Source organism: Cryptomeria japonica, chromosome 7 (genome assembly GCF_030272615.1).
Source record: "Cryptomeria japonica chromosome 7, Sugi_1.0, whole genome shotgun sequence".
Lineage (NCBI taxonomy): Eukaryota > Viridiplantae > Streptophyta > Pinopsida > Cupressales > Cupressaceae > Cryptomeria > Cryptomeria japonica.
The window spans coordinates 709774725-709785051 of NC_081411.1; the positions used below are offsets into that span (position 1 = coordinate 709774725).

Sequence of the window (10327 nt, forward strand, 5' to 3'; positions counted from 1 at the left end):
AAATTTAAATAAAATATATGCAATTTATAATATTTTTAAATAATACGTCATAAAAATAAAATATAGAGATAATTAAATAATTTATAAATTTTTAATATAAATAAATTTTTTAAAACATATATTTTTTCTTAAATTATTAGTCATAAGGTTATGTATTACTGTATTTAGATTTGGTTGTGCATCAATTTTTACCGTAACGTGTGGAGTGATCACTCTTACTCTAATATCTCTCACACATTTGGCCATGGATCATCAACGTGGTTTAAAATATTTAGTCATTACGTTATCAAATTTATTATTTTATTGCTCGAATATTTTATATTTGGTCAAATTTATTATGTTAATTCTTGAATATTAAATATTTCAAAATGATAAATTTGATTATACTAAGATATCTTATCTATATATTTAATATTTTTAATAAAAATAAATAATTATATTCATAATTATCAACCATAAAATTATCAAATATATTATGTAATGTTAAAATGCTTTATATCATTAAAATTATGAAATATCTAAAATTATACATATTTTTTAATTACAAATTAATAATTTATAGATTAAAAATATAATATAGTAAATAATAGAAATAAAGAGAAATATTTCTTAAAATAAAAAATACATTTCTTAAATTAAAAAAAAAAAAACATTTTATAAAAGTAATATAAAAATAATTTTATGTGAACCAAATACAATAAATTTTTAATTATTATAATTAAAACATAAAATAAATAAAATATATACTATATTAGAAATAAAGAGAAATATTTCTTAAAATAAAAAATACATTTCTTAAATTAAAAAAAAAAACATTTTATAAAAGTAATATAAAAATAATTTTATGTGAACCAAATACAATAAATTTTTAATTATTATAATTAAAACATAGAATAAATAAAATATATTATTATTAAAATATATAAATTTAAATCTTATTACTATAATTTTTTTTTTTTTTTTAATCCTATAAAACAAAACTAAATCAAACTAATAAAACAGATGAATAGGTTAAATACAGATTTTAAAGGATATCAAATATAAGATATTTGTGGTCTAAAGGGTATTATTTATATCCCCTTTCTATCTTCTTTTTATCACACCTTTTCAAATATAAGACATTAAATGGCAAGGGTATAACGGAAACGGTGAATAAAACCTTTTCAAACGTAACTGACAAAGGAACAGGAAAAGTACTCTTGTGGGCCCAGCTACGGAAGCTCTGTCAGCTTAGTGAGCCAGCCCCCTCTAGGGAGTTGGAAGTTCACGCATAAGATTCTCCTGTGTCTGGAGTTGAACTACTAGTGTTACCTCCACTAAACTGGGAACAGACGCCTCCCCTTCAATTATCTGCAATACCTGTCTCATTGCAGGTCTCGCCTCTGGCTTAGGATTGCAGCACAGCAGTCCTAACTTCAGCACCTTCTCCATTTCATCTTCAACATATTCACCACCAAGATTGGGATCTGCTGCATCTGTGAGCCTGCCTTCCGCATGCAGCTCTCTCACTTAATCCACCATTACCATCTGGGAAGCATCCAGAGAGGGATCCACAGGCCTTCTCCCGCAAGCAACCTCCAACATTAAGATACCAAAACTGAACACATCTGCGCTAGGACCGGCTTTTCCTGTGTGTACCAGCTCTGGTGCGATGTATCCTAGCGTACCCACCACACGAATAGTTTGTGGGTCTCCTCTATACTCGTACAGACGAGCAAGCCCGAAGTCGTCCAGCTTTTTATCGAGTTCAGAATCCAATAAAACATTGCTGGATTTGATGTCTCTGTGCACTACCCTTTTCTCCCACTCTTCGTGAAGATACAGCAATCCTGCACCCACGTCCCTCAGAATTCTGTACCTCTGAGCCCATTCCAGCAAGCTCTTCGTCTTCCCAAATATCATCTTGTCCAGGCTTCCGTTTGGCATGTAGTTATACACTATGAATAGCTTTGCTCCCCTCCTGCAGTAGCCTCTGATTTGTACAAGATTCCGGTGCTGTAAACGCCCCAGACTTGAAAGTTTTGCAATGAATTCCTTGAGAGCTTCGTTGGCTTCTTTAAAGATGGACTTTACAGCAACTTCAAGGCCGCTAGCAGGGAGGACTCCTTTGTACACCCGACCGAAACCTCCACAGCCCAAAACTTGTTCGTCTCGGAAGCCTTTGGTTGCAATATGCAGGTCTTTGTATTTAAACCTGTGAGGCCAATACTCCATCTCCCATTCTTCTATAACGTCTCTGTACTTATTTCTCTTCCACCCAAAAACCCCTGCAGCAATCAGAAGCGACAACACAAGTACCAAAGCTGTAGTAATTTCGATAATAAGTCGAGACTTGGAATCCTTACGCATAATGAGGGAAGGAAGATGAGATATATCCAGCTCAGGTGCGGATCCATTTGTGCTGAAGCTCCAGGCGAGGACACAGTGGTCTTGAACGATGGTTCCCGTTGCTGCAGAGAAACCAACGTACATTTCTTCTTCGAAAATATTGGACAGAGTCATAATCTTGAGAGATATAAGAAGCTCTTTGGGTCGAACTGAACCGGCTTCTACAATTGTAACATTCAATTCCTGTTGCATATGATCATAGTCGATCCAAGCCTGGATATTGTGACCACTGTTGAGATCTATTTCATGCAACTGGTTGCTAATCCTGTAGCCGGCTATTTCAGCCTTTACAGAGTTGAGGTCGTTGAGATCCACGCCGACATGATTGTCGTTGATGTCTCGGCAGTCCTCGTTGAGGATTGTGTTGAACTCGACGGCAAAGAGATGATTGTCAGGCTTCCCTACGCTGGAACTCTTCAACAAACCGAGGAAGTGAGACGATGACTGCTCCACTGGAAACTTGGTGGGTGTGATCATAAAGGCCATCCCGTGCCCGCTGCGTGGAGGATCGGAGGAAGAAGGAACCATAGCGAATACGAAGGTGGTGCTGAACGATGAGCTCGTATTTCTGGAGCTGGGATCTTTCATCCGCACAGGATGAGTATATAAAGCGCGGCCAGACATGTGTTGTGATTGATTGGTGAGGCAGATGGCACCGGAGCGGATTGAGGAAGTTTCGACCTGGTAAAGGGTGGATGCATTGAATTTGTTGAAGAGGAAACTTGTGTGGGTTTGTGCTCGAAGACATGCATTCAACACAAGGATAAGCAGGATAAGCACAGACATGGCTTTCAGTTTCTATCTACAATAAAAATAGGGTATAAAAATGACTTTATACGGGTGGCACAAAATACATAATAAGCTTGTAAATATCGGCCATTTTGAGTAAAGGTTTCATTCCAGTAAACCCAGCTCGTACGCTAAAGTAATTAACATGAAGCGCATGCAAATCGGAGTCAAAAAGTCGTGGAAGTGAGTTGAAAAATGGCAAATGTTTCACACGAAAGAGAAGGGAAAGTTGGAGCTTTTATACATTATTTAATTTATTTTTATGCTCAGGCAAGAGTGCAGTCAAAAAGTTGTGGGAATCGGAACAAAAGGCTTTTGCGTGCAGTCAAAAAGTCCTGAAAATGAGAAAAAAGTGAGGCTTTTATACTTACTTCTCTGTACTTATTCGTTTTTAAGGTGTTTTTAAACAATGTTTATTTGAAAGTTGTCGGAAGATATTGGTTTTAGGATGTTTATTTATTTGAAATAACAAATTTAACTATATATCTAAAGATTAAAATTTTATGCTAACTTTTAATTAGTAGATATATTGAAAATAATTATATTTGTTTTAGATGGTTTCTATAATTTATAGGTATTGTGAGCATCAATTTATGTTATTGTTTGTGAATGAGAATTAAAGATTGAGGGTCATGTATTCCATTAAAGTTGTCTAAGCACAATCTTAGTCTTATCTTTTATATTATAGTACTAGAAAATTTGATCCGTAATGACTTTATAATCAAGGAACGTATCTGCATCCTCACCAATTATGCTCAACCAATTGAAAACTAAATAATATCTTTCATATAGATAAGGTGTGTAATATTTTTTATTAATTAAAAAGATAATGATCATTGGTCACAAAAAAAAATGTGTATAGTAGAAATATGACTAAGTTTAAAAAAAAGACTAAAAATAAATGATAAATTCTAATCAATAGTAAACATGAATAAAACTATTAAGTGAAAAAAGTAAAACCTATAAAAGAGGGATTACAATAATTAAGTTTTCCCCCTATGTCAACAAGAATGGTACCATTGTCAATGGGCTCCCAATCAATAAGATCACCCTCTTCCTCTTGATCTTCTACAAATTTTATGTGTAAATAACGGAAATTACTAACCCCAAGAGAGGGAACTTGCTAGAATTTGACCAACTAGGAGGACCACACCCATGAGAAGAGGCAAAAGATGGCCAAAAGGGCTAAAATCATCTGTGGGAACCTTAATTGAGAACCTCAAGATGTGGATCCATAATCTCATATGATATATTGATTACAACCACACCCACACCTATAAGGTTGGGATGAATTAGATTTTGGCACTCTAGCAATCATTTAGGGAACATTACTATTGTGGAAAGAAGATCCTATAGATGAGGAAATTTACAAGCTTACACTTGGATCTACATAAGCACATTAGAGAAATTCATAGCATTAGTGTGCAAAGAAAAGTGATAATCAATTGAACAAATAGAAAAAGAATAAATTTCCACTTTTGTACATACTAAAGAGAATATCCACCATAAAAGTAGGCCAAATCTAGATAAATTTGAACTAAGTGGGGTCATTCACCTAGCAACACCATATGTCATGTTAAAGGGTTACTGCAAAAGCATTGAAGAAATCATGTACCCAACTCCACTCTTTATGAGCTTTGGAACAAAAACATTTAAAGGATGCTTTAGAGATTCCAATTATCCATGAAAGGGATAATATGAGTTGAGAAATCTTGTACAAGTTAAAGTGGAACCAAGTGAAGGACCTTGGTACGTAATGCAACATGTAAAATAAGCTAGAATTTAGATTAATGAATGACCACACAAAGTACTGAGTGTCAAGTGAAAACTAGAGGTGCTAATTGTGGTTTATTTTGTCCACCACGAAAACATAAAGGGTGAATCACTTGTATTACTTGTGATGTTTGCAATTGTAAATTAGCATTTTAAGATGTTTCTTATCCTTTCACGAAGGTTTAATGGACTTGGCCTCAATCTTATGAAGCATATGAGGAGGAACGATGTCAATAATAGTTTAAGAGCTATCTTGATCTTAGTTGGATAGTTGATATTTTAACTTGGGTAACCCAACAAAGAAAACTTTTGTTTTTTCTAACAAGAAGATCATGTAGAAGTCTAATTTATCTATTAAATAATTTAGCATGAATCCAAAAGATTTTGGAAGAAGATGATTGTAATGTAATGGAAATAGGGTTTACTAGTTTAAGCATGCAAAAGCATTTAAGCCTAGGGCATTCTCAACATTGCTTGGCTAATATATATTGTGTGTTTATTTTTGTATTGATCAAAGCATAATAGATACGATAAAAATAATTGCATTCCAATGGGACTGTACATAAAAAAGAAAAGAAAACACGGCTACACCCTATTGAACCAACACAACATAGTCAACAAGACTCTAACATGTCTAGATATATAAGATTGTATTATAACCAACTAGGTACATTTCAACCAACTAAAGTAGCATATTACATTGAAAAATTGAATATGTCTTGTAGTTGCCTAGCACATTCGATTTCACCTTCATTAAGATGCAAAAACTAGTATTTTATCTCATCTAGGTGTCTTCTATAAGCTTTCTTCTTCAATTACAAACATAAAAAGATGAAATGAAACATAATATCATAGTAAAAATTTAGAATATCTACTTCCTGAAAAACCACTGTAGAACATCTACTTTTCCAAATGTGCAACAAAACATACTGCCTCACAGAATCAACAATCACATTCTTATGAAGTCTCAAACCAAAAAGTGCTTCTTTTCACAGTAAAGAAAAACCTAAAATAGAAGGAAAGTGGTTAAATATGATATTCCATTTCTTTTTCATTCTCAAATAGTCCCAAAATACGTGTTTTAAACTTTCCCTACTCTGATAGAATGGGCAATTAGTTGATTATAATTTCAAATAATTTAATTTTTCCCCTATTGTAAACTTATGGTGCAAGCTTTTCTAGGATAGTATTTGAACGTTTGCTTCCACCTTAGTCTTCCAAATTTGAGCACTTAAGCTCCTCCAATTATTTTCTTTCAATCTACAGTTCCATTTGTTATTAAATCTTGGATTTAATTTCAATGACATGAGAAAGTTAAGGTAAATATTCTTCAAAGGAAAAGAAGCAAATGGATAGTTATCAAGCCATTGCCAATCCTTGAATAAATTACACTATAGGGGTGTGCAAAATTTTAGAAAAAGTTCCATAGGAACCAAAGATTTAACAAAAACCAAGAACCCCTTAACTCTGTTATTTAGACAAAAGGAAATTTTATAAATTTGTCAGTTGGTCCAGTCAAGAGTAGTGAAGTCCCAAATATCTTTGAACTGTCTTATCCCTTTCTTGAAAAAATAATAGGCTTGTTTAGGAAAGATGGAAGCCAATGGTTGCCTCTGATATTGAATCAGTTAGTTTCACAAAATAGAGGAGTTAGCAAAGCTGAAACCATGTTGCAATGAATCTTTCGTCCAATCTAGAAAATGACATACTTGTTTCCAAGTTTTCCAAATGGATTGCAATGGAAATGAAGCTTTAACACAAAAGAAGGGGGCTAATAAAATTTTATTTAGCTATCCCATATTTTGCCACTAGTTATTTATATCAGCAAGTTCTATTCGGTGATGCACCAAGATTTTCTACTGTTCATCACCAGATATACCTCTTATTATCTACTTTGCAGCTAAACAAATTCCTTGTGTCCTAAGGTCCAAGAGACCTAGTCCACCTCTATTTTGTGGTTGTATGTAGTGTGTCCAAGAAGAGGATTTGAAACCCATTTTTCTATTCCAATTAGTCCATAAGAATTGTTGAATGAGCTTATTAAGGTCTTCAAAACCCCTTTTTGACTGTATCCAGTAGGAATAGTAGATATGAGAAGCTAGATAAATATAATTTATCACTTGAATCTTCCTAGCTAATGAAAGCTATTTATGGCCTCAATTGAAAATTTTGTTTTATTAATTTTATGATAAACCAATTCCACATATCATGTAGAGATACCCCTAGCCCAAATGAAATACCTAAGTACCAAGTAATTTGCCCATACTTAATTTGCTTTCATTCTTTTAGAATCCATTCTAGAATTGGATCTGGCTGTATCATTTTTAATTTTTTTAAATTTTTGGTGAATAGTCATTTATTATATGTGGCTATAATTTGTTGTTTTCTAGCAATGCTTATTATTGGTTGCAATTTGTACTCTAAGTTCTATGGTGTTACCTCGCACTTCACACTCGCTCAGCATCATCACCGACATTCATTCACCAGGATTGTGCCACACCCCCTACCACCCACTCAAGCCTTTAAAATCATTTTCTTTACGATTTTTGATTGGGTTTGGAGATTTTTTTTTTAATGCCATAGTTCCTTATGCTTGGTTCGATATTTTTTTTTGCTAGCATAGATTAATTTTTGGTGGTTGTTTGGCATCGTTTAGAGGTCGCTTTTAATTTGTTGGGCATCATTGCTTTGGATGGATTGTGTTCATCATTTCCTAGCTCGACGACTCTCAACGTTGAGATATCTCATTGGTCATCGACTCCACTTCATACCACCACTCTTCTGCTTAGCACATGCAGACTTAATTTGTTTTACTAGTTTGTGATTGATCCGACATTTTCTCGGTGGAATGCCATTTCTTTGTACACGAAGGCTCATATTTCACATAGTTGCCTCTATCTGTTTCTCGTTGGTGCAATTGGAGTAATTTTATTTAAAGCCCACATCTTTCTACTGGCTACATAGACTTTATAAAGGGGCCTGGTTTATTGATAGCTTTACTTTTATAGCAGCAACATATATTAAAGGTAACTATTGTTTTGATAGTAAAATTGCCTCAACTTCCATGAAGTGTTCTTTGATTAGCCATGACACATGTATTTGGGAGTGGCATCACTATTTTATAGCGTGTCATTAGTTCAATGATTCTATTGGGGTGTGTATTAAATTATTGAATACTGATAGATTTCTCTTTTTCTTTGATGGGCTCCAAGCCAACTATTTCCCATGGCAATATCTTTAGAGGCACATCAACTGTCCTTTTAATACGAGTGGCCTATATTTCACATTGGTGGTGACTTTATTCTTAGTAGCAGCATGGAGCGAAATACAATTTTTGGTTACAACGATCATTCATTGGGCAAGTTTTATCGGTTGCTTTCATCCTTTTTGCATCGATCAGAGATTTTATATCATGTACCTTGTGCAACTTCCACCACCTCATTGCCACTCATAGATCAATTGAACTCGAGCCTTCAAATATTCTAATGTCCCTACATTTTTAGATAGTTTTATTTTCTCTTAAAGGGAGACAAGTGGTTTGCAAGTGTTGGATCATGTTTTTCTTTAAAAAATTTACCATTCTTGTAGGCATTTATTCATTATGGATAGCTATATAGTCTCTCACTTTCTTTCTTATGGGGGACATCAATTGTATTCTCATGATGAATGTTTTTCTTGGGGGTATTGATGTTGAGACCTCAATTCATCACTCATCCTATCACTTATCTCTATTTATATTATCTCATTTTTCGAGAGAAATTTTGTCCCACATGCTTTTCTATTTTTTTTTGTTTGTAAGAGATTAGTTGTGCATGGGTACCTGACATGGTCTAGCTATCAGGACTTATATATTGCATCTTAATATTAGTCTTGTATCATTTGCATAATTATTTGTCTCCCTAAGTTGCACTTAAGATATGTGTTAGGGTGAATAAGGACATACCCTAACTAGTTCTTGGTTAGCACCTATTCACAGATGTTTACTTAGGATAGCTTAGGTGTCACATGACACAATCATTTAATATTGTTTAATTTAGTTATCTAAAGTATCATCATATCAGTTTTATGCATTTAATTTTGTTTCATGGTAGTTGTAGCTACTCCATCATCTCTTGTATGTATAAGAAAGCTCATTGAAATTTATCAAGTCATCTCAATACAATCCTTTTCTTGGTGAATCATATTATTTCTCTCTTTTTGTGAAAGTTGCTTGCACTCATTATCTTGACTTTGGAAGTTGCAAATTCCAACATGGTATCAATAAGAGAAATCTATCAGCCTTTAATACTTTAATATGTAACCCAATAGAATCCTTGGACAAATGAGAGGCTACAAAAATAGTGATGCTACTCCCAAATATGTATGCAACAACTAATCAAAGCACACTTCATGGAAGTCAAGGCAATTTTACCATCAAAACAATAGTCACCTTTAACATATGTTACTGCTATAAAAATGAAGTTGTCAATAAATTTGGCCCCTTCATAAAGTACTCGATGTAGCCAATAGAAATATGTGGACTTGTTTTCCTCCTGTCCAGTACATCCATCTATTACTAATTTTTATTATCGTGAAGACCCGGGGACCCAAAAAAACTGAGGAATGTTAGAATTCCATTAATAGTTCATCACAACGACAATAATTCAAGGGGGGGCTTCCATCCAAATCCAATTTTTCCTTCCCTGTCCTGCTCATCCATCCAATAATTATCCCCTTCCCTTTTGGGGCCATCCATTCATCCAATCCTTCCAAAAATGAGTGCCATCCATTAATAATTCCCCTACATGCATGCCCCTAACATCGCCCCATTGTAAATAGGGACCCCCACTTTTTAAGCATAGTCATAGAATAGGGTGTCTTAATTTAAAGTCAAAGTTATAATTCAAAAGATGCAAAAAATTAAACATTTTAAAAATACAAAAATAAAAAATACAAAATACAAAATACAAAATACAAAAAAAATTGAAAATCATGAAAATTTGGCAGTGCCTCTCAGTAGCACTGCTGCTTTTAAGCAGTGCCTCTTCATGTCACTGTTGCTTTTAAGCAGTGCTTTTCAGTAGCACTGCTACTTTTAAGCAGTGCCCACCTCATGCTACTACTACTTTTAAGCAATACCACCTCATGTCACTGTTGCTTTTAAGTTGTGCTACTTAGTGTCACTACTACTTTTAAGCAGTGCTCATTAATATCGTTACTACTTTTAAGCACTACTTTTTGAAAGCATTGCCTCTCTTTGTGCATTGTTCATCATTGCTTTTAGCGATGCAAGTCACTTAAAATGAATTTTAGTATTAAATCAAAAGCAAGTTCAAGTTAATGAATGAGGGTGGCAAGAGCGCGCAATGCGAATGTTTGAGCACCAATGGCTTGGAAA

General features: G+C 34.0%; 1 protein-coding gene across 1 annotated transcript; it reads right to left on the minus strand.

Moving 5' to 3' along the window:
* Nucleotides 1-1509: 1509 nt before the first annotated feature.
* On the minus strand, nt 1510-3174 carry LOC131040243 (L-type lectin-domain containing receptor kinase SIT2-like). Its single transcript, XM_057973134.2, has one exon. It carries the CDS (start codon nt 3172-3174, stop codon nt 1510-1512), a length of 1665 nt encoding a protein of 554 aa, XP_057829117.2.
* Between the last annotated feature and the right edge of the window lie 7153 nt (nt 3175-10327).